At 48.3% G+C, this 27,120-nt stretch overlaps 1 protein-coding gene across 1 annotated transcript in view; it reads right to left on the bottom strand.

Annotated features, from left to right (window-relative positions):
• The window catches only part of SLC9A1 (solute carrier family 9, subfamily A (NHE1, cation proton antiporter 1), member 1), a 64,828-nt gene extending 38,077 nt beyond the window's left edge, over positions 1-26,751 (bottom strand). Inside the window, exon 1 of the mRNA XM_006862244.1 lies at positions 26,205-26,751. Within this exon, the coding sequence (XP_006862306.1) occupies positions 26,205-26,559 (355 nt within the window). The 5' untranslated portion in view covers positions 26,560-26,751. The remainder of the gene's footprint in view (positions 1-26,204) is intronic.
• Positions 26,752-27,120: the final 369 nt, after the last annotated feature.

Below are 27,120 nucleotides of genomic sequence, written 5' to 3'. Positions count from 1 at the left end.
AGGGATCTGTCCAAAGTTTCAACCTAGGCTCAGCCTCCTGTCAAGGGAAGCGGTGGAACCTCATGGTTAAGAGAAGACACAAGCCTGAGGACCCGGCCACCTGGTTTTCTGGCTCTGTCACCTACTAGCCATGCCTGCTTGACATACAGTTAACCTCTGAGTCTCAATTTCTTCATCTGAAGAGTGGGGCTCATGATCATTTCTATCCCAAAAGGCTGAGGAGCCAACGAATTCATCCATCTCAAACTATGGTAAAGGCTGCCAAGGAATGAGCTCAGCACACAGTACTATTCCATCTCTGCACTCCTAGTACCCAGACCCAGAGAGGACTCACTGGATCCACTGATGCTATAGCACAGCTGGAGAAGCAGCAGCAAGAGCCCCAGGCCATCCTGAGTAGCTCTTCAAAGGCAGAGCTGGAATTCTACCCCTGCCATCATTGGTTCCAGGACAAACTGGCTGACAAGAGTTTCCAGATCTGGAAGGCCAAGGAACCCCACTGAACCTGCTTCTTATTACTTATACAACTGGGTAATAAGCATCTCCTTCCCTCCAAGGTATTTGAGTACAGGCAGAGGAACAAGACCTGGGCTTTGAAAAAGCTGAACTGTGCCACATAGCTTTCCTGAAGCAGGCTGGCGGGCTGGGAGGGCCTCCAGAGCAGGTGCCTAAGGCCCCCATCTCCAGGGGATCCCCTGAAAGTCTCCCACACATTTGTTCTGAAAACCATTCCAGATGGTTGAGCACAATTAGGAGATGAAGAGGGCATGCTGGGAGGGCCTCTCTCTACCTCATTCCCCTCACACTGGGGATAGTTTGTCACCTCAGGATTCTAGAAGCCAGGAGATGAGCTGTGTGGATGGGGCTGCTGAGCATGCTCAGAGGAGGCTGCCCTTTAGAGGACACTGCAGAGAAAAGATGAGGACACAGCTGACTGCAGGCCCTGGTGCCAGTGCAGGTGCCAGGAGGGCTCAGGACACAAGGAACAGCAAAGGGAGGTCAGGCCTCTCCTGTGGGGAGAAAAGGGGCAGCAAGAAGCCACAGGAGGTTAGATGGGACATGTTAGGGCCCCCAGAATCATTCAGTCTAACCCCACCATTTTACAGGTGCAAAAAACAGTAAAGCCCAGAGATGAACAGGCACTGGCTGAGGCCACATAGCAAGGCGGTGGTAGAGCTGGACTCACAACCAGGACAATCCACTCCAAAGCTGGTCTGGTAACACTCATCACCACCCCCACTTTTGGGATGTAGTGGTTACGAATCTGGCTGCGAACCTTAAGGTCAGCGGTTCGAAACTACCAGCCGCTCCGCGGGAGAAAGATAAGGCTTTCTACTCCCGTAAAGATTTACACCCTCAGAAACCCTGTACAGGGTCGCTATGGGTCGGAACCAATTCAAGGGCGCTTAAAAACAACAACAACACCTTTTATTGAGTACTTCTCTGGGATGTTCTGTATCCCTTAACTGCATGGTTCCTCTCACAGTTGAGAAAACTAAGAGAGAGAAGGGACTGAACCCAGGCCACACAGCCTAGTTTTTCTCACTAGAGGCCTGGCTCCCAGCCCACTGCCTCCAGCTCTGAGCTCTGGCTTTCTAAGCTGTTGCTGGAAAAATGGGAGCCCCAACCCCCAGGCAAACCCCTCACCCACTCTAAACCTCTGGTTCTAAGACCCCTCTCAGTACCAATATATCCTGGTTCTATGTGTGCTCTGCCAGAGGAGAAGAGAAGCAGGTGCTGTCAGGTACCCTGGTGATGAGAACTGGAACTCTCCCGGCAGCCGCCCAGTCCTGGCTGCAGCCTGCAGGACTTGTTGTCTGTCTGTACTGCCCTGGAGGACACCCGAAGTCCCCCATGACAGGTGAAAGGAGAAGTGTGCCCAAGGCCTGTATTCTCATTTAGCCTCAGTAACTATAAGGAATACACTACTATTTCCATTTTCCAAACAAGAAACTGAGACTCAGAGGAATGTGGGACCCTATCCAGAGAGGCAGTGACATCAGAGATGGAGGCAGAGATGAAGACATGGAGAAAGCAGGTGAGGACTCTAGACTCGAGGAAAGAGAAAGGCTGTGTGCTGGCAGCCAAGAGGTGGGCTTGCAGAATGGGCCCTTTGGTTGTTTAAATGATTATATATTCCTGAGTATTCTTGTGTACATCCCTCACCCCACCCTACCCCCCAAAAAACAGAGGGAATGGAAGCAAATACTGTTAAATGATGATGCACAGAAGAGACTGTAATCATTGCAATGAAACAATGAGTATAAAACCGATGTTATCCCATGTAAACTATCACTCAATTCACAATAAAAACTTAAAAAAGAAACTGAGGCTCAGAGCGCAAAGAACTTGCTCAAAGATGCATAGCCAATAAGTAACAAAGCTGGTATTTGATCCCAGAGTTCAAGCTCTGTTCTTACACCAGACTGCTCAGAGGAAGTAGCCTGGTAACTGCTTCCTGCTGACGCACTCATCCCCCGAACACAGGTCCCAGAGTCTGGCTCAGATGTGCTGTGGAGTAAGAGCATGGCTGGAGACCCAGTGTCCATCAGTGATGAGCCCTGCATGGCAGTGCAAGGGTCCCAGGTGGCCTGGGGCTGCCTGCCTACTTGCCTGCCAGTCGGCATGCCCCAGAGCTAGAACTGCCCCGTGCCCAGGAAGCAGATAAGGAAGCCTTTGACAGTGCCCACTTCCGCCAGGGCCTGTGTTGGCTGCTGGGCCTGCACAGGACCTATTGTTTGATACTGCATGTGGCACAGAGGGTGAGGTACAAACGCCTCCCCGCGACAGGGCACCCAGAACAGAGGGAGCATGCGCAAGACCTGGAATTAAAGCTGGAGCCCTGGATGTTTCTCAACTCAGTCATCCAGTTTCCTCACAAGATGGGACTGTTCACAATGACAGCTAGCACATGTTGTTGTTGTTATTACGTGCTGTCAAGTCAATTCCGACCCACAGCGACCCTGTATAGTGTTTCCAAGGAGCAGCTGGGGAGTTGGAACCACTGACCTTGTAGTTCAAACGACATTGCAAGTCTGATGCATTAACCCACGCGCCACACCAGGACTCCTACTGGGGGCTTACTCCTCATAACTACCCAGTGGTGTAGACACTGTCATACCCATATCACAGATGAGGAAACTGAGGGTAAACTGCTTGCTCAAGGCCATGTGGCTGGTAAGAGGCAGGGCCAAGTAAGATTCAGGCCAGGAGGCTGACTCCAGAGCCTACAGGTGCACATCCTTCAAAGTGTTTTTCAACCACATTCATCATCTGATCAACAGAGTAGATAAAATCATCTCCCAAGGACAGACATCCTAGAATTGTCTCCGAATGCTCATAGGAACAGGTTGGTAATCACCACTGTGTAGGAATGCCTCTTTCAGTAGGCAACACTCAGGGCCTTGGGTCTAGTCACTTGTATAACGAAGGGTGTGGACCAGGTAAAGGACAAATGGCTTTTTCACCCACCCTGGTTTCCTAGGGTTCAAGGTCACTCGGTTTCACCATTTTATTGTGAGTGTTACTCTGGAGAAGTTAATTAACCTCTCTGGACCTCAGGATCATCATTTATAAAATAGGGAATGCTTCCACCTACCTCACAGGGTCAGGTAAGGACCAAGGAGATATGAGGCAGAGGGCTTGGCTCGGTGCCTGCACAAGGCAAGCACTCAAGCATGAAGTGGCAGTATCACCTACTCTGCAGGACTTTCCACGACATCACCACATCACCATTCACTGCCACGAGACCAACACTGGGTGTCACACCCAATCTCTTCCTGAAAGCAGCTATCAGGGCTTGGAGCCCCTCCCCAAACCCTGCCCTGAGCCAACAGGGCACTCCCAGGTAGTCCCTGCCCAACTCCCTGATATCAGGGCCACAGGCACTTTCATCATGAACTGTGGCTCCAAAACAGGGCGGGAGCCGGAGCATGTTGTCACTTCCAATGCTATGTACCTGGCACTATACGCGGTGACTAAACAGCAGAGAAAGTGGGGCTCACCTGGGCCGGGACCATGTACATCTTATCGTGCAAATTCTTCCTGGGAAGTAGCAGGGTAAGAGAGGTAAAGGCCCCAGCCCACACCAGCCAGCACTTTGTTTCAGGATCCTTGTTCTCAGCCTAGGACCTAACCTTATAGCACAAGGGGGCCCCTTCCTATGCTCCACAGAATCTGTGAGAGCACAGGCTCAGGAAACTCCAAGCTGGAGCTGTAAGTCTAAGAAAGCATTTAAGCCCAACCCCCAACCAGCTGCTATGATGTCCACCACAGCTCTATGTGCTCCATTAGTATTCAGTGGCTGATCTTTTTGGAAGTAGATCTCAAGGGTTTACTTCCACAGTGCTTCTGGATGGACTTGAACCTCCAACTTTTCGCTTACCAGTCAATCACTCCAGAGGCCAGCCACACAGCAGGTTTATGACATGGGAAAAATTCAAATTTAGGCCTTTATTTAAGAGGACAGGGAGCAGTGTTCCTAAGGGGACTTCAGGGGACCAGAGGGGCTGAGGAAGTGCTGAGGCCCAGGTTTAGGGGTGCACTTGGGACAGAAAGGGCACCGTAGACTAGACTGGGACAGCAACTCCCTCTCCATTCCACTCCCCACTCCTCTGCCCACCTTCCAGCTTCCTTCTCTTTTATACCAGCTCACTGCCTGGAAGTTCTAACAACCTCAGTGACATCAGCTAGGGACTAGTTTAGGAAATGGAAGCTTTGGACACGTTCACATCAGCCCGCAGTAGGTCAGCACTAACCCAGAGAGAATGGGAACCCTCAGGGAAAGTTGGGAAGAGAATCAGTGGCCTCCATTAAGTTCTGGCTCCAAGACTTGCTGGCTCCAGGGCCTTCCCTGGGCAGTAGTTTCTTCAAGTGTAAAATGACAGGGCAGGGTTAACCTCTAGCTCAAACAGCCTATGATTTTACATAACAACCAGCACACAAACATCACTTTCAATTCTGCTTTGTATTCTGTACACACTATCTCATTTAAACCTCAATCACCTTAAGGGGGGATAGGCTCTCCTATGTTAAACCACAGCTCAGTCCACAGCTCAGTGAATTGAAGGCCCCAATATGCGCAGCAACAGAGCCAAGAATCTCACTCAAGGCTTCAGAACCCAATCTGGGTTCCACATGGAGGTAGTTGCAGAGCAGCTGTGCCAGGCAGGGTGGAGCGCCCCAAGTGAATGACTACGCCAAGAGGGATAGGCTCAACCCAGTTCGTCCCTCTCGACTGAAGCTACTCCCTCATTGTAGAGAAGGAGACTCTTTTAAAAGATTAGATTTCATGAAAATAGTTTCAAAACTATATAGAAAGCATGATTGTTTTTATAAAAGCATGTTTAATTTCTGAAAAGCCACACAACTGTAGCAAAGTTCTGCAGATACACTGAACTGGAGTGCTGAGGGTGCTCAGCTCTGCAGGGCAGGCAAGTGAACAGATAAAGATAACTTTCATTATATACTTCCGTACTGTTGGGAGCACGTGTTTACTTTCTTCCTTTTACTGAACCAAAAAATCTGGAGGGAAATTTTCTGAGTACCTATTCTGAGTAAAAAATTGGTATTGTTGTTGTTGTAAAGTGCCATCGAGTTGAGTCTGACCCATAGTAACCCTGTGTAGGGTTTCCAAGGAGGGCTGATGAGCTTGAACCACCGACCTTACAGTTCAAACCGGCTTTGCTGTCCAGTGCATTAACCCACAGCTCCACACCAGGATACTTTAATTTCATTTAATTCTGACACACACACAAAAATCCTATGGAGTAAAAGGATGTTCATAGCAGCATTGCTCATAATTGTAAACAGTGAGAACCAACTTAAATACCCATCCACAGGAGAATGAATCAACTGTGGTGTAAACATACAAGGCAATACAGCGCAGCAATGAGAAAAAATAAATCTCTGGTACATGGGATAAGAGATAAATCTCTTGGATATGCTGAGCAAAACCAGTAAGACACAAAGATTCTATTTATTCTAAGTTCAAGAACAGGTAAATTCAGTCAATGATGAGAGAAGTCAGAACAGTGTCAACCTTTAGAGTCTGGATAGGGCATGGGGGTGGGGGCATGCATACATGTCCTGTATCTTTATCTGTGTGGCTGCTAGCTTGAATGCAAACATTAGTAAATAACCAACAGGCTGCACACTTAAGACCAGTGCACTTCATTGTATGTATGAATGAACATTATGCATGTTATTCCTTAGTTGAATAAACCAGGGAGAAAAGTTTTTTGTTTTGTTTTTAAAAAAAAAAAAACGTGTGGGGGTAAGAATTATCTCCAGAAAACTGACAATCGATCTGAGGTCAAACAGCTGAACAAGTGGTGGAGCTGGGATTCAAACCCACGTCTGTTGGACACTGATGATCTTAAACTACCAAGCTCTACTAGACGGTTGACTTTCCCAAAGGATGTCTTGAATCTTCATCTCCGGAGCCACCTGAGCCCCTCCACAGGCAGCCTGGCCCCTGGGTTTAGTCGTGGGAAGCCACTTGTTTTTCACAGCTTATCACTAGCCACTGTAGGTTAGGCATTGTCTCATGTTAAATGGAGTCTGGGTCACCAGGATCCTCAGTACACCAAGAGGATGCGACTGTTGAACCAGTGAAGTAGAGGTCAGGCACAGGACTACAGCTCTGTGCCAGGAGAAGAATCTCCTTCCTCATCCCAGTGCACATTCACCACCCAGAATAGGCCCCAGTCCACAATGTATGTGTATTTCAGTAATGGAGTTTCAGCTGTGGAAGGAAGGGTTGAGTTCCCAGGAACCAGATGACAGTGAAACAGCAGAGTTGAGCCTGGGACTTGGCTATGATGCTCTGGTCACTGGGCCATGCTGACTCACATTTTCTTATTAGGATCCTAGTTCCTATTGACACAGAAAAGCCTGGCCTTGCCAGTCAGCCTCCTTGTCCCCCTGCCCTGGGGAACCAGGGCCAGACAAGTTTTAAGGGACTCAGTTCCCCCAGAACCACCCACACCCTGCTTTAAATCTCCAGGCTCTCCTCCCTCCCCATTCCGAAGGGAGCCACCTTCTGCTACTTGGCATGAATCCCCCTCTCCAGCTACATCCTCTCTTCCCTCTCCCTCAACTCCTACACAATCCCTGCCCCAAACCATTTCCTGTAGTTTCCCATCTGATCAGTTTCTTAGGAAGCATAATTATCCATGGGAGAGGGGAATGAAGAGGGGGAGGAGGCAGAAAATTCCCCAGACCAAGAACACTGGGTAAAAACTCCATGCAGTCCATTCTCCTCCCACTACCTGCAGAACCTGAATACAGGCCAGTCATGGGTTAGGTCTTTCTGCAGCTCCTGTCTCCTCCAGGAGAGTCTACATTTTCCCTCCACACTGAACCAGAGGCCTCAGGCATTCATCTCCAAACTTTGCAGAATTGAGACCCGTCTGCCACTAGGGCCCACGCTTGCCACCACATCACGCTACCTCCCTGTGTGGCTTCAGCCTGCCTTCTAGTTTAACTGTTTACGTGTCAATCTCCCACACAAACTGACAGCACCCCAAGTGTCTTGCATACAGTAGGTGCCTTGCACACAGTAGGTGCTCAGGGCTGTCCACCAGTGGAAGTTACCTCTCTTCTGCAGAAGGAACAGGGAACCTTCCAGAGGGAATAGTACAGGAAGAAAGGAGGTCCACTTATCACCACAGAAGAGCCCTGAACTAAGAGGCAAAGACCTGAACTCAACCCCTGTTCTACCAGCACCCAAGATTTTGGGCAAGTCATTTCCTCTCTGGTCTTCTGCTTCCTCTTCTGGAAGGGGTGGGGTGGGGGTGGAGTGGGAGGTTGGGCTAGGTTCTGTCATCATTCACCAAATGCTGATTAGCCCACACTGCTGGGTGCTCTGGTGACATTCTCATTAGACCTTCTCAACAACTCTGTACCTTAGGGACCATGCACCTGCAAGAGGCAGAGCCTGGATTCAGGTCCAGGTATTTTGGTCCCCACTACACCTCCTGCTCTACACTTCCAGCTCTAAAGTCTCTGATGCTAGACCAGACCACTCTCTCAGGCCATGATGTAAGAGTTCAGCTCAGAGCCTGCAGGTCCCGGAGCCCAGCACCACACCTCCCATGTGACAGGCCTGGTGACTGCCTGCCTGCCTGCCTGGCGGAGCTGAGGCTGGTAAGGAGGAGTCAGAGAGGTATCCAAGAGAACCAGGCACTCCACTCAGCCTCTCCATCCCCACCTGCTTTGTAGTGGCTCACTCAGGTTGAAGCTCCTACTTCTGGATTTGCTCTCATTGGTCTCACTGACTCAGGCCAAGGAGCTAGCTGATGAGTGCAGCTCTGCTTGGCTCACTCTATAACCATACCAAAGGCAGAGGCCATCTCCATCTGACTCGCAGCTGCTCTGTAGATCCCTCCCCAGATCAAACCAGTTCATCTATCCTTTGCTCAAAACCCTTCAATAACACCACAGTCCACCAACACCTAACTTAAGGAGCCCTGCTGGTACTGTGAGCTAAGTGTTGGGCTGCAAACCACTTGGTCAGTTCAAATCTACCAGCTGTTCTGGGGGAGAAAGATGAGACTGTCTGCTCCTATAAAGATTTACGGAGTCCTGGTGTGTCGCTGTGGGTTAATGCGCCAGACTGCAAAGCCGTTTGAACTGCAAGGTCGGTGGTTCAAGCTCACCAGCTGCTCCATGGAAATCCTATACAGGGTCGCTATGGGTCGGAACCGACTCAGAGGCACTTAACAATAACATAAAGATTTACAGTCTCAGAAACTGTGTATAGGATCACTGTGAGTCAGAATTGACTTGCTGGCAGTGGGTTTGGTTTGTGTTTTGGTTAACCTAAAGTCTCACGGGAATTAGTTTTGGAGTCCTGGTGTGGCAGCTGTGTTGTAATGCCTGGCATAGCTACACCATAGTTGATTCATTTCTATCAACAAGATCGTATTTTCCAAATACGAGTCATGGTGGGGTGCTGGGGGCTAATGTGCTGGACTGCAAAGTCAGTCTGAACCACAAGATCAATGGGTCCAGCTCACCACTCAAAAACCATATACAGGGTTGCTATGGGTCAGAACTAACTCGACATCACTTAACAAAAACAATGACATAAAGGACTCTTGGTGTGTCACTGTGTGACAAGTGCTGGACTGTGAACTGCAACGTCGGCAGTTCAAGCTCACCAGCTCCTCCTCGAAAACCCTATACAGGGTTGCTATGGGTCAGAACGGACTTGACGGCACTTAATAACAACAACGAAGTCCACAAGGCCCAAGTTGATCTGGCCCCTGCCTTCCTACCCTTTCTCACACCAAGAGTCTCCTCTCTTACTCCACTGTAGGTTCCTCACAAACACACCCTCCTAGGATATCTTGTCTGTGAAAGGTGGACTCCTTGTTGTTCAGGTCTCAGCTCAAACACCATCGCCTTAGAGAGGCCTTCATTGACAATTCAAAGTAACCCCTTCTCTCCTTTTCTCTCTCACATTTATTTTCTTCAGAACATTTATTACTTTCTGGCATTACTGTGTATACTGTCTAACACCCCACCCTGGCAAGAGAGCCCCTGACATCAGGAACCTCCTCTTTTTCCTGTGTCGACAGCACCCAGAATAGTGTCTGACACAAAGAAACTCAGGGAGACCTGGTGGGTGTACACTGCACATTAGGCTGGCAGACCAAGGCTGACGTTCTGAAGAGCTGGCATGTGCTCTGGGTAGTGTTCCAGGCTGGAGGAAAGCAAGTGTTCTGGCCCTATAGCGAAGCAGTCCTGTGTTTGAGGTACACAGAAGGCTGCTGGAGTAAAGCAGGGGAAGAGCAGTAGGACATGAGGTGGAAAGACGTACAGGCCACACCACTATTGGATTTTATCCCAAGTTCACTGGAAGCAATTGAAAGGTTTTAGGCAAGGGAACAATATGTTCTGGTCTACATTCTTAAAAGCTCCCTCTGGCTGCTCTGTGTAGAGCTGATAGCATGCAGACTGGAGTGGAGCCAGGAGACCATTTAGGAGGTCACTGGAGGCATCCAGGTTAGAGATGCCCATGATTTGAACAAGGAAAGTGGAGGTGGAAATGGAGCGACAAGGGCACATGTGGTATCTATTCCATGCTTTCTGCCACATAAGAAGCCCTGGTTGAGTCCAGATCCCTCTGGCTGGAATGCTAGAGGCTCGGAATGTGGCCCTAGCCCACCTCCTACCGCTACTGAGTTGATTCTGATTCCTAGATACCTAACAGGACAAAGTAAAACTACTCTATAGGGGTCCTGAAGCAGTAAACCTTTACAAAAGCAGACTGATTCACCTTTGTCCCTCAGAGTGGCTGGTGGGTTAGAACCACCAACCTTTTAGTTAACAGTCCAATGTTTAACCCATTGTGCCACCAGGCCTCCTTCTAGCCCACCTACCCAATCTTATTTCTCAATGACCTCCAGCCCAACTCACCGGGCCTTCTTCCAGGCGTTACACTTGCTACTCAGAGTCTCAGTTCATGTGAGGGCTCCTCTTCTCTTCTTATCAAGAGGCTCATGAAGTCGCTTCACAAAAGCCCTCTGTACCTGCTCCTTGCAATCACAGTTCTCCCTGCTCCAAAGCTTTCTGGGCTTTAAGGCAGTCGCATAGCAATTATCAAGCACTCCCTGTTCCACTTACACATGAACCATCAGCTGGATATGAGCAGATGCCATGACTGTCTGTGGGGATCAGACAAGACATTATGCAAAGTCCTAGCACAAGGCCAGTGCCCATTAGGGTCTCAGTAAAGGGCAGATCCCTCCTCACTATCTACATATGGCGGCTTCCTCACTGCCCCACAGCTGCACCCTAGCTTACTCTTGCCTGCCTTCTCTGTCTAGTCCAACAGGTGGGTGAGGCATGAAATGGGTGAAAATACCTCCAAAAATTTCAAAAACAAAGGTCAATGGTTCTGCATTACCTATGGTTCTGTATTATTCACATCTCTGGGCCTTCCTCCAGTTCTCCCAGTTCTCCCTTCCCTATAAGGTGAGCAAACTCCTGCTTAACTGTTAGACCCCAGCTCATACAACACCAGGCAGTCTTCCCTAATGCCCCACTCTCCTTCCCATGTCCTCACAGCTCCATGGGTACCTGTCTGCTGGAACACTTTACAGAACAGCACAAGTGCCTAGTTATGTGTCTACTCTTTAACCCCCTACTACAGGCTGTGAGACTGGGACTATATGTATTCCTATGTCCATCTCTAGCACTGCATGTACGAGGAGCAAATCAACGTTTGCTCTCTGGGTGTCTTCCTCTCTCCTAACTAAAACCCAACCTCAGAGAGTTCAGGTCACGGTCTCATTCCACCACCCCACCTCCAATACTGGTGACATTCTGTCCCTCCCAATGCCCTAAAATCTTCCTCCAGGGCTCAGCTCCTCAGAGCCTTCCTTGATGCCACCAGATCATGCGGCCCTTTCCTTAATACCATAGGAAGAACGGAGACGCCCATTACTGAGTGCTCAGAGGGTGCTCGGGGCTTTACAGGGAGCACCCCATTTTATATTTTAAAGTGTTAAAGACCAAATATGTCACTTTGAGGACTAAGGTGTGCCTGACCCAAGCCACAATATTTTTAATCACCTCCTGTGCACATGAAAACTGGACAATGAATAAGAAAAGACCGAAAAACTGATGCATTTTATGGTGTTGGCAAAGAATATCTAATGTACCATAGACTGCCAGCAGAATGAACAAATCTGTCTTGGAAGAAGTACAGCCCAAATACTCCTTAGAAGAAAGATAGTGAGACTTCATCTCTTGTACTTTGGGCATATTATCAGGAGGGACCAAATCCTAGAAAAAGACATCAAGTTGGCAAAGTAGGGGGGTCAATAAAAAAGAGAAAGACCCTCAAGGAGATTGACTGACACAGTAGCTGCAACACCGGATTCAACAATTTTGAGGGTGGCACAGGACCAGGTAGTGTTGTTATATTCTGTTGTATGCAGGGTCACTATGAGTCAAAACCAACTCGACAGCACTGAACAACTAGAACCCCATCTTATTGGGGAAACTGACACTCAGACAGAGTGATACAGTTAGGAAGTGACAGAACCTTTGCCCTTAACTTTGGCACATCACACCCGGCACCTTATCATAGTTGGACCAATATGAAAAACCATCATCTGTTCTGCAAAATTTAGTATTTTGATAGCTATGTATCAAGTTGCCAGACAAAACTGTGTTTTGCTCATTAAATGTTTCAGGCAATACATTTTGTTATTCTAGCTAGATGGTGCAATGATAATTATGTAGAAGAAATAGCACGGGCATAGAACAATAAGGAGGCCTGGTGCAACAGTGGTTAAAGCACTCAGCTGCTAGCGGAAGGTTGGTGGTTCAAATTCACATCTTTATACTGAGAGACAGATGTGGCAATCTGCTTCCATAAAGATTTACAGCCTTGGAAACCCTATGGGACAATTCTATTCTATCCTATAGAGCCATTATGAGTTGGGATCAATTGGACAGCAATGAGTTTGGTGTTTGGTTTTGGAATGGGAAGACCTGATCTTAGTCTGGTTTCATCTGTGCCACAGTAAGGCTATATGACCCTAGGCATCGCCCTCAAAAGGTTTCCTGATACATGCTAGAAAGTGCTCTACCCACCTTAGTTAGGTGTGGGCTCATTAACAGGATAAATATTATTTATCCTTACCCACGCCTCCCTCGTGCTTAGCACAACACTAGATAAAGGGCAACTAGCTAAAGTTGCTGACTTCAGTTGCCGGGAGATTCAGGAGTTAGAAAAAGCAAACTGGAGCATTTCTCTTCTTCCTGATCCTAGAGGGCCTCTAAGCACAATCATTTACTGTGTGTTCAGTATGTGCCAAACATCTTATATACATACTCTTCCTGAATCCTTCCAACATCCCTGCCAGGTTAAGTACTCTCTCTTTCTGGGTGATCAAATTAAAATTCAAGAGGGTAAAGTGACTTGTTCAAAGTTACAGTGCTACAAAGACTGAGACTCACTGGGCTGCAGAGCCTGTGTTCTTAACCACCATACTTGTGAGCATGCTTCCAACTGGAATTGCCTTGAGTAACCCTATCAGCAGGAACCCACCAAGCAGGATGTCTCTCCTGCAACTTGGAAGCCTGTTTCAAGCACAAAGCTTCTTTCTGACTGTGCCCAATGAGTCCTACTTCACCTAAATCTTATCTGTCAAGGCTTTGTTCAGCGGCCACCTCCACAAAGCCCTGTCTAAACTCCCATAAAATTCCATCTGCACCTTGAATAATACTCACTTTCTACTGCCTGACTGTTCTACATCTGTATCTCATTTTCCAGACCCATCCCTGAGATCCTTAAGAGAAGCATCTTTGTACCTTCCAGCAAGCAGGCAGGCCAAGCAGGGTCCAGTCAGGGAAGGGTGGGGTGCCTGTTTCCCCCTCCTCCATCTAGATGTAACCTGAGTCTTGGACTGTGTGCAGCTAGGTGAGGTGGCCCCAGCTCATGCTGCTGGCATCCTGCCCATCTGGTACAACATCCAGATTCCTGTGGCCCTTGACCCAGGACCCAGGAGATTGGATCTCATTCCCTGTTTTAATAACAAAGATGCTATAACAAACACAGTATCCACCTTCCATAGTGGTTTATGATGGACTACATAGGACTGAAGAAGTCAATGGGTGAAATACTTGCAGAAGTCTCCGGGCAGGTTCAAAAGTCCTCTGCGCTCGGTTCCCCTGAGAGGGCAAGTGTAGCCAAGGCCCAAGGACTTCCCTGCCAGGCACAGCTCCCTGACAGATACCCCAGCAGGAACTGGTCTATCCTAAGGCTTAAAGGGCCCACTGGAAAAACTGAGATTTAATAATGCTTTGATATCATCACCCAGGCCAAAAACCACAGCTCCTCCTCTTAGTGCAAGTTCTCACTGCTTGCAGATCCCTGAGATGGTAAAAGAGAAGGGAAGAGCTCTGTTCCTACTATTAATTCATGTGTGGCCTCAGCTGCAAAATGAGGGGACTGGGTCAAAACACCTCAATCGCACTTTTGGATCCAGGATCACAGGCTGTGGTTCCTTCTACCTCAAATATAAGTGAGTTGGAATATTTTATACTTTCACTCCCAGGAAGGAGTGTCGGTGGTGCTATGACAAGCACTGGACTGCTAACCACTAGGTTAGTAGTTCAAACTCACCATTTGCTCCACAGGAGAATGATGATGCTGTCTGCTCTCATACAGCCTTTGTTGTTATTGCTCAGTGCTGTCAAGTGAGTGCTAACTCATAGCGACCCCATATAGGCTTTCTGAGGAGCAGCTGGTGGGTTTGAACTACAGATCTTATGGTTTCGTGCTTATCCTACAGCACGCACACAGTCTCAGAAACCCTATTCCAGTCGCTGTGAGGTAGAGTCACTACGGCAGTTGAGTTTCTTCACTACCAGAAGCAGGATCAGATTCTCTGTTCAGGAAATAGCAGAGGCCAATCAGACTTTGTAGCACTCTGCCCTCGAAGTCTGTCCGCCTTCAAAGGTTTCCCTCATGTTTGCTGCCTCGAAAGCAGCTGCTTCCCCTGACAGAGCCTCAAGTACTAGGCCCTCATCCCCTTGGGAAAAAGGGGGCGGCTTGAGTCACGTCTTAGGGTGTGAACTGGGTTTACCAGCAGATTCAGATGCAAAAGAAACCCAGTGCCTTTCCTGCCTGCACAGGCCAGGGGCTGCCCTATCTGCTTTGACCTCCAATCCAGAAATGCTTTTTTTCTCCATTCTATAAAGCCATTTCCCTTTCTTTTCGCCCAAGAGATAGCTTACTCATAGGGCTGGACTCATTCCTCTGCCTTGAAGATCCCCAGCAGCCAAGGATTCACTCCAGAACAGGTAGTCCTTTAGAGAGGTCTCCTTCACACCACCACAGCACAAAGGCAGAAACCCTTAACCTTTTAGGGACCACAGACTCCTTTTGAGAATCTGTATTACTACGGGCCTTTGCCCATAAGAGCACACATGCCTATAGAGTGTTCCAGCATGGACTTGGAAAATACATCTACCTTAAGACTGTAGAAACAGAGATTCCTGAGGCAGGTCACCCAGTCTGCTCTCCCACCTAAGCCAGAAGCCCTCCTATAGCAATTCCCTCAAATGATGATCTTCTTCTCCACCTGGACCCTCTCTCTCAAGACCCGCTCTTTTAAGAGGCCTTCCCTCGGCTCGCCTCTTCTCGGAGGCACACAATTTCCTATCTGTGCTTCTCCCTGCAAGTGAGCTGGCTTTCTGTGGGCCCATTTCATCAACCCCATAACCCTGAGCTAGAGCTGGAGACAGCCAGGATCCTTTACTTGAGAGTTTGTCCTTGGAGGCCAGGTTGATGACAGCACTGGCTCACCCCCAAAGGAAGGACTGTGGAGTTCCCCTCCAAGGAACTTCTCTGAGGTGGCTGCCTTTCTTGCTGGGAAGCCCCAAAGAGCATTCAATAACAAAGTCAACAGGTGGGGAAACTAAGGTTGAGAGAGGCAAAATGACTTATTTCATCACATAAGAAAGTGTGCAAGATAGAGGCAAAGTGAGGGCTTGGGTGCCCCCAGTTCCCAGCCTAGAGCTAGGAATTTTCCTTTGCGCAAATGGCTTTATTAAAACTAAACTTACCTTTGCACACATTTTATTGTTATTGTTAAGTGCCACAGAATCGGTTCCAACTCATAGCAACTATGTATAGGGTTTCCGAGGAGTGGCTGGTGAGTCTGAACTGCCAGCCCTGAGGTTCAAACTGACCTTGCGATTGAGTGCGTATCCTACGGCACCACACCAGGACTCCTTTGCACACGTATACATGCTCACATACAGAGAATTTCTGAAAAGATGCATGAGAAACTTAACAGTGGTAACCCCCAAGGAGTAGGACTGTAGGGGAAATCAGAGAAGTGAGAGGGGAACTTTCACTTTTCACCTTAATAAATACCCTCCTGTCCTATTGGGCTTTATTTTCATTTGGTCTTGTTTTTGTTTTACCATGAACATATTTTAGTTATTTGTATTATAAAAATAAATCTGTCACAGAAAGGAGAATCTAGCCCCTGCCCATCCCCACACACACATAAAAACCAAGAGAGCCATAAGTAAAACTGACCAGGTACAACTATAAATTAACGAGATGGTCTGTTTGCACACTTTATGGTCACTGGTCTCGTTAATTCACAGTCACATTGCAGTTTATGGCTTGAGGAATCTTCCCAAGAAAAGCTTAATTCAATTAGGGCTCTCAGCAGTTCCCTGAGGAAGCTCTGGTCTCTCGCTTTTACTTACACAAATAGAGGGCAGACCAAACAAACCCAGACTTTCCCAGAGAGACCCCACCCAGCCCAGAGAGGCTGCCTTTGCAGACCTCCACTAGAGCTGAGTAGAGGGAGCAAGAGAGTGAACTAGGTAGCCATGGGGGCACCACTCAGACCAGGGGGACTCCTAAGTATCCGTAGGGCGTCCCTTGCCAGGGCTCAGTATAACTCCCTGGTCTAGCATTCCACCTGGCGCCAACTATGCTCTTCCACCATGCTCTCCCTCCTCTGAGTTGTCAAACTGGTTTCTTGTCTGCCTGAAAGCTTCACATGGTGCCGTGAAGTCAGCCATGCAGTCCTTCCTCCTTCATTCATTCTTCAAATATTTATAAGCAGAGCTCTTATTCCTTCAGTAGGAGCCCTGAGGGCACTGTAAGATAAGCACTGAACTGCAAGGCCGGCAGTTCAAACCCACCAGCCACTTCATGGGAGAAAGATGAGGCATTTTGCTCCCATAAAGATTTACGGTCTCAGAAACCCTACACAGGTCACTATGAGTTGGAACTGATTCAATGGCAGTGCAGTTGTTTTGGTTTTTTGGTTACTCTGTGTCAGAGACCCTGAGTGGTGCAAATGGCTAATGGGCTCAGCTGCTCACCCACAGGCACCTCAAAAGAAAGGCCTGGTGATTGACTTCCCTAAAAATCAGCCATTGAGAACCCTATGGAAGGAACAGAGGTCTACTCTAATACTTGCCAAGAGTTAGAGTGGACACCAGGTAACTCTGTGCCAGGCAGGTAATGGGAGGATTGGGAAAGAGAGCAAAGGCCTTGCCCTCCCAGGACTTATATTCCTCCGGGAATCGTGTATTAAAAATAGCTCTCTTCTTCCTGCCTGCCTATCTAATTCCTTTTTAGCCTTCAAGACGCAGCTCAAGTTCCACCTCCTGTGAGATATCTTCCAGAACCACTCCATTCCTTGAGGACGCCTTGCTCCCTCTGCACTTTGTTTCTACCAAGTATCCACCCACCCACCCTCACCTGGACTGCAAGCTCTCAACAAGCAGGGCTGAGGCTTCAATCTTCTTAGTTGCCCAATGGACCACATGGTAGATGCCTGCTGGCTGATGTTGGCTGACCTGGCTCTTCACCCCTGGCTGGAGCAGACAAATTAATTAACTGCTCTCTGTTCTAGCTAGCCACTGCAAAGATTCAGTCTTTGTGAGCTTAACTTGGCATACAGCAAGTACTATATAAGTGTTAGCTCTTCATTATTTTGGTGCCTTCCACATAGCTGAGATGTTGCCCCTCCAGCCTCAGTGGCTTGGTGTCAAATAGGCGGGCATGATAGAAGAGCCTAAGGGCTTAGGGCTAAGTGTCTCCCAGGATTGGGAAGGAGTAGGACTTCTCACCCGGAAACTTACTCATAGCTACTTAAGGACATACCTTTTCAGGGAACAGCTTGCTGGGGTAATTTGGGGAACTCCAGATTCTCAGCAAGTCAGCACCAGCAAGTCAGGGCTCAGAATTGTCCCAAAAGACCTCCCCCAAACTGACCCTACATGTTGGATGAGTTTTAGAGGATGAGGAAAGGGAGTCAGTCAGCATGATCCCAGGCCTAAACAAAAATTTAGTTCAGTTAAAATTAGATTAGCCCATAAGATTAAAAATACCCACATATAATCACAGGCTGCCTTAAAGTATCAGTTGATGTTTATCGGCATCTAAAGAGACGGTTTGGCTCAGTGTGGTGTGTGCAGACAACCCTGGGGAGACATGTCTGACTCAGACATTTGCAGGGAAGAGTGGGAGCTGCAAAACGCGGCCCACACAGGTGAAGGATGACTCAGGAATAACCCAGGCCTGGTTTGCTGAGTGAGCCTCCTCGCCTTGCCTGGGATGAAGAAGGTAGGAATGGGGGGAGAGCCTGTGTACAGGGCTGGCATTCCCAGAGGGAGTTGGGGTTTCTTAGTTCCCAGTTCCCTATTCCTCCTGTGTGTTTACAGTCACCTCTGGGAAGGGCTATTTGCTGCATAAAGAGACTTGGAATTGGAATTTATTGTTACTAAGTGCCATAGAGTTGGTTCCAACAAACAGTGGCCCTGTAGAGAGTTTCCAAGGAGCAGGTGATGGGTTTGAATTGCCAACCTTGTGGTTCGCAGTCCAGTGCTGATCCTACAGTGCCACACCAAGAATTGGGACAGGTCATAGTCTTGCCCCCAAATCCAAGAGTGTAGCCAAGAGTTAAAATATTAAAGCTCTGAAATTTTCCCAGTTTAAAATAATTCTGGAAAAAACTAAAATTTTAGAAATGCAAAGGCCCTTGGAGTCAGAATAGGATGATGAAAAGAGCTTGGGCTCTGAAGTCAGGCAAACTGAATGAAGTCCAGCACTCAACATTTTCTAGCCGTGCATGAAGCATCTGAAACAGCCTCTGAGTAAGTGCTTAACCCAGTCTTCTCTCACAAATTAGGAAACAGGGGCTCAGAGAATTTGTGTCTTGCCTAAGGTCACATAAAAGCCCCCAAAAAACTAAACCACTGTCATCGAGTCAACTGCAATTCATATGAAGTGTTGTCGAGTCAATTCCAACCCATAGCGACCCTGTATAGGGTTTCTGGGGAGCAGCTGGTGAGCTTGAACCACTAACCTTGCAGTTCAAAGTGACTTTGCAGTCTAGCACCTTAATGCACAGTGCCACACCAGGACTCCATGGCAGCCCTACAGGATTGAGTAAAACTACCCCATAGGGTCTCCGAGGCTATAAATCTTTATGGAAGCAGACCGCCACATCTTTTTCCTGCAGAGTGGCTCGTAAGTTCAAACTACTGAGCTTTTGGTCTGCAGCCAATCATTTTAATCACTGTGGTACCAGGGCTCCCTAAGGCCAGATCCCAATCCAGCATGCTTCCTACTGTAATTCATTTCTCTGCCTCTCCTTGCTCTTCCCTGAGGACCTACAATACCTTGAAGGAAAGGGAAAACCCTCCATTCTAAAGGTTTGTTGCTTCTTAAACTATGAATGACAGTCCCATGTCTGAATGCAGCCTTCGTATTCTGCCTTTATGCAAGAGGCTGGGAAGTACCTGGTGCTGAGCATGGCCAGGGTTGAGCTATGTGTGCACCACGCTCCAGACTCTGCTCCTTTAGCCCTTCTAAAAGACAGACTGGTTTCCCTCCTGAGGGTCATTCAGATGCTCATGGTGGCTGTGTCTGTTCACTTACTCTCCTCAAAGCCCCTCTGGAACACTAATTCCCTTTGGTCTTCACAATAACACAGCATGTCAGCCAAACAGGAAAGAGGACGGGCCTTGGGTCAGAAATCCAGGGAATTGTGTGATTGTTAAGTGCTGTCGAGTCAGTTCTGACTCATAGAGAACCTGTATAGGGTTTGTGAGGAGCAGCTGGTGGGTTTGAACAGCTGACCTTATGGCTCACAGTTCAGTACTGATCCCACAGCACCACACCCAAGTGACCTCAATCAAGTCATCACCTGAGACTTAATTTCCTTATATATGAACTGAGTACAGTAATACTATCTACTATCCTAACACACAGAACCACTGAAGAGATCAAAATTAAATATTGCACATGCAAGTGCTCTGGAAACATCAAATTAAAGTATTAACGAGAATTACTACTGAACTCTACCCACGTGTGAGGGCTAAAAAAAGTTGGGCCACCTGCTCCAGTACAGAGGCTGCCTCAGGATCCTGCTGAGCACTGAGGGTACTCCCAAAGCAATCCAGCCCCCTTCCAGCTCAGAGGCAGGAGAACATAGTCACGAGGTTGGCTGATCATCTCCACTGGTCAAAAAGAAACCATCCTTCAAATAAATGGCACTTCCCCACCCAAGTACGAAAAGTTCCGGTCAGAGCACCTGAGGAGGCATCAGGCGAAAGACAACAGGGCAGGGTCAGTCATGGAACCAGGCCTAGACCCAGCCTGCCTGTGGAAGGTGGATACACACATACACACATGGTCAGAAGGCAGGCACAGCTTTCTCTAAGCAGAGAGATGGTTCCCACCATCAACATGTGCCCAGTCCCTAAAGAGAGTCCTTTAAGTCTCCGGAAAGCAGTGAACTGGGCAGCCAAGTGTTTCCACTCATTGAAAACTTTTGTGTTAAGTTGATTCCAACTCATAGTGACCTCTGTAGGACAGAGTTGTTGTTGTTAAGTGTCATCAAATCAGTTGCGACTCATAGCCACCCTGTATAGGGTTTCTGAGGAGTGGCTGGTGAGTTTGGACCACTGACCTTGTGGTTCAAACCGATCTTGTGATCCAATGCTTTATCCTGCAGCACCACACTGGATAGGGTAGAACTGCCTTATAGGGCTTCAAAGGCGGCAATCTTTACAGGAGTAGATTCCCAAGTCTTTCCTCCTGTGGAGTGGCTGGTAGGTTCTAACTGCCTTTCAGTTAGCAGCTCAGTGCTTAACCTTTGTGCCACTCAGTGTGAGCTAGGCACCTTCTAAAGTGTAGGACCAGGGCACCTGCTAGGGGACAGCAAGGAGGTTATGCCAAGACGCACGCAGAAAAGAAACAGCAATTCAGCCTCACAGAAGATAACCTCTCTGAGCTGTTTCCTCATCTGCAAAATAGAGCTAGCCTTTATCTCATAGGATTTCAGTAGGGCTGAAATGAGATTATTTTTGTAGCATGCCTGACACTACTCCCTAGATACTCAATAAGTGGTGATTATTATTGAAACATGCACATATTCAACAGAAGAGATGTCACAGGGCAGGCTAGGCCTAATGCCAGAGTTGTGAACAAACAATAAGAGAAAAGGATTGGAGCTGGGGGGTGATGGAGGCGGGCACGGTGAAAGCAATTGCTGTAGGCGATAGTGGACTGAGAAGACCTTACTATAGAGGAGGAGCCTGCAAGGGCCGTGGAAGCTGCTAGAATGAACAGGGTACTGTGTGGGACATCCCACATTCAACCACACATCAGTCTTAGGAGGTAGAGACAGCATGTTCACTGATGAGACAAGTCATTTTAGAGAAATGAGCTACCTGGTCCCTGGTCACATGGGTACTAAGAGATAGTGTCAGGGGCAGAGTCCAGGTGGCCTTATGACAAAGTCTTTTCTTTATTCCAGAGCTAGATGGGATGCAGCTAATGAAGACAAAAGGAAGAGCATGCCTCATAGATCATAGCATCTTGCACATTAAGTGGGTACTTGTTGTTGTTGTTATGTGCCATGGAGTCGGTTCCAACTCATAGCGACCCTGTACAGGGTTTCCAAGGCTGTAAATCTTTATGGGAGCAGAAAGCCTTAGCTGAAGGAAATCCAAGCAGACCAACCTGAACCCTGTAAGTACTCCAGCACTTTTGGAAACATCATGGCCTACCTGACGGCTTCCTTCCAATCCCTGGCTGACCTCTCCTCCCACTGTCCTGCAGTCAGTCAGTCAGTTGCCTCCCAAAGCAAAAGGTCACCTTTCTTTTTAGAAAGTCCCCTCTTAAGACAGTTTGAAGGTGATCTTTAAGGCTGCTCCTCTCTCTGGTGGAGGCATGAAAGAAGCAAGTTCTAGTCTCATTTTTACAGGAAACCACTTGTGGGTCTGATAGCCCCACATGTGAAGTGGACAATCATGACCCCATCTCTCCACAGACTTGTTCTAAGGAGGAAATGGCAGGATACTCCTGGCAATGACAAAAACCAAAAACAGCTACAAAGGGAGTTTTTTGTCCTTGGTTAGAAGACAAGATGAATACCTGCTTTATGGACTCCTGAGCCTCTGTTCTGGGTCAGAAATATAGGAAAACAAACACTAGGGATGCCAGGGGTGAGCTGGGTACAGCAAGGTTCTCCCTGGGAACAAAGCTGGATTTATTCTGGGTCCAAGTCATAAAGTGAGGTGGATATAGGGATTGGCCTAGGGTCAACCTCACTGTCCTCCCAGCAGTCTAGCTATACCACTTCTTCAAAGCAAGGGTCCCTCACAGAGAAAGGGAGAAAAAGATCCAGAGAAGGGAAGTGACTTGCTCACTGAATCAGAATTAGAACAGAACTCAGAAGGAGCCACTCTAGAACTTCAGCTCCAACGTCACCCCTCCCACACCAGTCTCTGACAAAGTGTCTACCTCAGGTTCTGTTCAATGATTAGGAGCTCTGGGATAAAAATGAGAACTGCACACAGCACTTTCTATTCTTAAAGGAGGGATACCTTGCCAGGGGAACAGCTGCCACGGATGACAGAATTAGGGCTTCAACAGCACTCCTATCCATGCTGGGATGTTAAGGGAATAGGCAAGCCCAAGCTCCTAGGTTCTTTTTTGTCTGTGCAGAGGTAGCATGGTCTCAGTGCCCCAATCCCATCCCAGAGACAACTGGTGCCAGCTCTGAAGGCAACTTTAAGTGACAGGAAGAACAAAGTCAGCAGGCCCTGAAACCTAAAGGAAGGCCTCTGGTGGCCGCCTGTTGTGTTGTTGTGAAGTGCCATCGAGTCGGTTCCAACCCATAGCAACACTATGGGTTTCCGAGGAGCAGCTGGTGACCTTGAACTACCGACCTTGCAGTTCAAATGGCTTGCAGTCTAGCGCATTAACCCACAGTGCCACCTGTAGAGGCTGAGGGAGGGATGCATTTGCCCTGTTGTTATTGTTAGGTGCCATCGAGTTGGTACCGACCAGCGACCTTATGCACAGCAGAAATAAACACAGCCCAATCCTAGGCCAACCTCACTACTGTTGCCACACTTGAGTCCATCAATGCTGCCACTTGGCCAATCCATCTCGTTGGGGGTCTTCCTCTTTTTCTCTGACCCTCCATCCTTCTCCAGCGACTGGTCCCTCCTGACAATATGTCTGAAGTATGAGAGACGAAGTTTGGCCATCTTGGCCTCTAAGGAGCACTCTGGCTGCACTTCTTCCAAAACAGATCCATTGGTTTTTTTGGCAGCCCACTGTACTTTCAATATTCTCCTCCAACACCATAACTCAAAAGCATCAATTCTTCTACGATCTTCCTTATTCACTGTCCAGCTTTCACATGCATTTGAGGTTATTGAAAATGCCATGGCTTGGGTCAGGCGCACCTTAGTTCTCAAGCTGACATCTTTGCTCTTCAACACTTTTAAAAGGTCTTGTGCAGCAGGTTTGCCTAATGCAATACGTCATCCGATCTCTTGAATGCTGCTTCTGTGAGTGTTGATAGTTGATTCAAGAAGAATGAAGTCCTTGACAATTTCAATCTTTTCTCCATTGGTAACAATGTTGTTTATTGGTCCAGTGGTGCGGATTTTTGTTTTCTTGACATTGAGATGTAATCCGTACCAAAGGCTGTACTCTTTGATCTTCATCAGTAAATGTTTTTAAATCCTGTTTACTTTCAGCAAGCAAGGTTGTATCAGCTGCATATCGCAGGTTGTTAATATCCCTTGTTCCATGGCCTCTTCTGAATCCGGCTTAAACCTCTAGAAGTTCTCTGTCAACATATGATTGTAGCTGTTTCTATATTTTAGGTGTTTAAAATACAAAAGGGAACAGCTGCCACTCCCTGAGTATCCTCTATGTAGAGCACTATACAAAGTCAGCTTTGTATGCATTAATCTTATGCCATTGTCCCAGCAGTAGCTTTATAGCTAGATATTCTTAGTTCCCCCATCTTACCCCTAAGACGTCTGGTGTGGCACTGTAGGATCAGCACTGGACTTCGATCGGTAGTTCAAACTCACCAGCTGCTCCTCAGAAACCCTATACAGAGTTACTATGAGTCAGAACTAACTCAAAGGCACTTAACAACAACAACACCCATAAGGAAGCTGGGGCTCTGACAGGTTAAGAAGCAGAGTTGTGGAAGCTTTGATTCTACAGAGCAAAGGTGAAAGGAAAACAGGCATTCACTTTTGCCACCTTAACAGGGACTGCTGAGATCTTAAACATTCTTTTCTCCACTCTCTTCTCCACGATGGCCAGATGCTAAAGTGCCTCTGTTTTCAGAGGCAGAAAAAAATGCCTTTCTAAGCCAGAAACACGGGCTTTTAGAACAGCAAAGGCCCTCAGAGATCATATCCAAGCTCCTCATTTTACAATGAGAAAACTCAGTCACAAAGCTGAGTGACTTGCCAGGGTTACCCGAGTCGGTGGATGGCAGCAATGTCAGACCGGGAAAGGGCCACAAAGATCAACTGACATGGCTAGCCCAAGGTCACAGAGGGAGACGGGTGAGAAACCAGGTTTACTGACTTCTAGACCGATGTCCTTGCCGTGGCACCATCTTTACTGTCCAGCGGCCCAGGATTCCCAGCATAATACTCCAGCTGTGCCAGGCTATGCCACACCTTGCCAGACCCCTTTAGGACTACAGACAGGTCTGCAGGATCCTTGTCGTCATGCCATCACCCCACCAGTAGGCATTGACAGCCCCCCAATTCCCTTAACACAATGCCAGGTGTGGTTAGGAGGTTGAAGAGAGGAGGGCAAATTATAGTCAGCACTTGTGAAGTCTCTGCCTGGTCTCACACCAGGCAAATGACACATCAAAGTCACTTCAGTTTCTTACAACAAATTAAGATACAAAGTCTCCTGACTCAATTGGAAATTTATTAGAGATTCTTGCCCATCTCTTAGGTGGGGGAGACTAGCAGAAAAAGGCCCGTTTGTTCAAGGTCATTTACTTATGTCAGAATCAGTACACATGGTTCCCCTTGTACAGTCCTTGATTTTTCCATACGCGGGCTGCCATCAGGATATAGGTGTTGGTGGCCCAGCTCCACACACAGGCCTGCTACTGTGACCAGCTAAGCATCAAAGTCCTACAACAGGAAGTCAGCACCTGGATCCGTCCAGAGTCAATGAGAGCCCAGGGCACCAGAACCCTCCGGCAGCAGGTCCCAGAGCCTGTCTGTCTCACACCACCCTGGCAGAGCCACTCAGCACCTGCATGTCCTTGTGAAAGTGGCCAGGCTTCCTGCCAAGAATCACAAACACCCCAAACCGAATTGCCAGGCAAAGAGGAGCACAGTCCCAGGCTCCCATGCCTTCCACAATTAGCTGGGGACTGAAAAAGCAAAGGCGGCAACGTTCAAAGACCCCAGACCAGCACTTCCTGGGAGACCTGGGTTTTTCAGTCTCTGGTAAGCAGCATCAATCTCTGAGCAAAATACAATGCTCAGGCCTGGCAGGAGACAACCCTCTGGGGGAAACAACTTTTCTGTTTCCCTCCCCTAAGAAGATCATTTCCAAGTCTCTTCAGACCACAACATCCCTAGCCCCTCAGCTGTACCTTTCCCACTTAACAGGCCAGTGTGACTAACCAATTCAGACAGCACCTTGAGACACAGCCAGATGCCAAACTGCAGGTGACCTGGGGCCAGACCAAGCTCCAATTTGTACTGTCTTCATCCCAAAACAGGCTTTAGAACCCAGTGCCCCCAAATCCATAAACTGTCCAAGGGATAGCATTCCTGGGCTGGAAAAGAACACAAGGGCTCCTAACCAGCCTGGACAGGCAATGCTGACAGATAACATTCTGGAGATGAAGGAAGGTGAGTCTCCTGCTATATTCAAACATCTCAGACAAGCCAACTAGAAATATATTCCATTCTGGGCCAACCTACCATGAAGCGTGTAATTGGACTGGCTGTTGATGGCAAAACAGAAATGTGCCACTTGCTGGAAGACTGTCCTTATCATTTCACATACAGTTGGATGCCTGGCTTCCCCTGAGGTCTGGCCCAGCCAGAGGAGTCTCACCAGGCCTGGAAGACTTGCTGAAGGTACCTAGTATCAGAAATGACCCATCCTCTCATCCTGCCTGCCTTCCTGCAGGATGCTGACTGACACCAATCTTGGCAAGCTTTAGAACCAAAGAAGCCAGAGAGCTCAACTTCCAAGATGGCAGGATGTAGGCTGCCTCCATTACAGGAATAGTCCGGACCCCTACTCCTGGGCATCCCCAAAGGATAAGAGACAAGGCAAGACCACTGTCTGGTGGTGTGGCAGCAGTTGTAGTATGGGAGTAAAGTGGACTTACCTATCTTCATGAGACAGGCCAGCAGGATCCAGAGGGCAATCTCGAAGGGTGTGCGCACATGCCCGTAGTCAATGCTCAGGACTGGAAAGGGCTTTCGTGGCTTTGTGCTATGTTCATGGCCAGAATGGTTAACAGGGCGGCTTTCTGGGGTGACTTCTGGAGGGGCGGTGGTGACATCCCCAATGGAGCGTTCCCGTGGTGGTTCTGAGCCCCGGATGGTGCTGGCAGTAGGGCTGGGCTGGAGGCCATGGCTCCTGAGAACAGGTAGAAGCCCCACCAAGGCTACTACCACAAGCAATGAAGGGAAGATCCGTGGTGGAGAGAGGCCACAGATGCTAGGCCACAGAGGCATCATCCTGTTCCCTCAACCCAGTAGGCCTCAACCTCTAGCAAAGGGAAAGTAAGGTCTGGGACATAGGGTAGCAAGGAGTCAGCAGGTAGGAAGAGATACTGGGGTAGTAGTCTCTAAGAAAAGTTCATGTTTTAGAGAGTTATGAGGTATTTTTATGGAAGCAGCTCTCTGGGAATAAGGGATTTGCAAAACTCCAAGTTTTTAAACCAGTATGGGACTTCAAACTAGGAAAGAAGGACAAGGACCCAGGAAGGGCTATTGGAAACCAAAGGATCTGGAACCTCAGGCCTGGAAAAGCGAGAGAGGGGGGATGAGCACTGGAGCAGAGAAAGGGGCAGGGAAGGTTAGACCCCCCCCCCCCCAGGGGAGGAAAGGGAACAGGAAAGGCTGGGAGTTTGGGCTGAGAAAAGTGATTGAGGAGCAGAGACTCTGGGGAAGGAGTAGAGAGCCAGGGCTAAAGGAAGGGGGCCAAGAGGGATGGGACTCGGTCCAGGAAAAAGGAGCGAGGGGGCTAGAAGCCCAGACTGCTAGGAAGAAGTGAAGCCGGAAAGCGGCCGGGAGTTT

Source organism: Chrysochloris asiatica, unplaced genomic scaffold (assembly GCF_000296735.1).
Source record: "Chrysochloris asiatica unplaced genomic scaffold, ChrAsi1.0 scaffold00047, whole genome shotgun sequence".
NCBI classification, from domain to species: domain Eukaryota; kingdom Metazoa; phylum Chordata; class Mammalia; order Afrosoricida; family Chrysochloridae; genus Chrysochloris; species Chrysochloris asiatica.
This window is presented reverse-complemented; position numbering and strand designations above follow the sequence as displayed.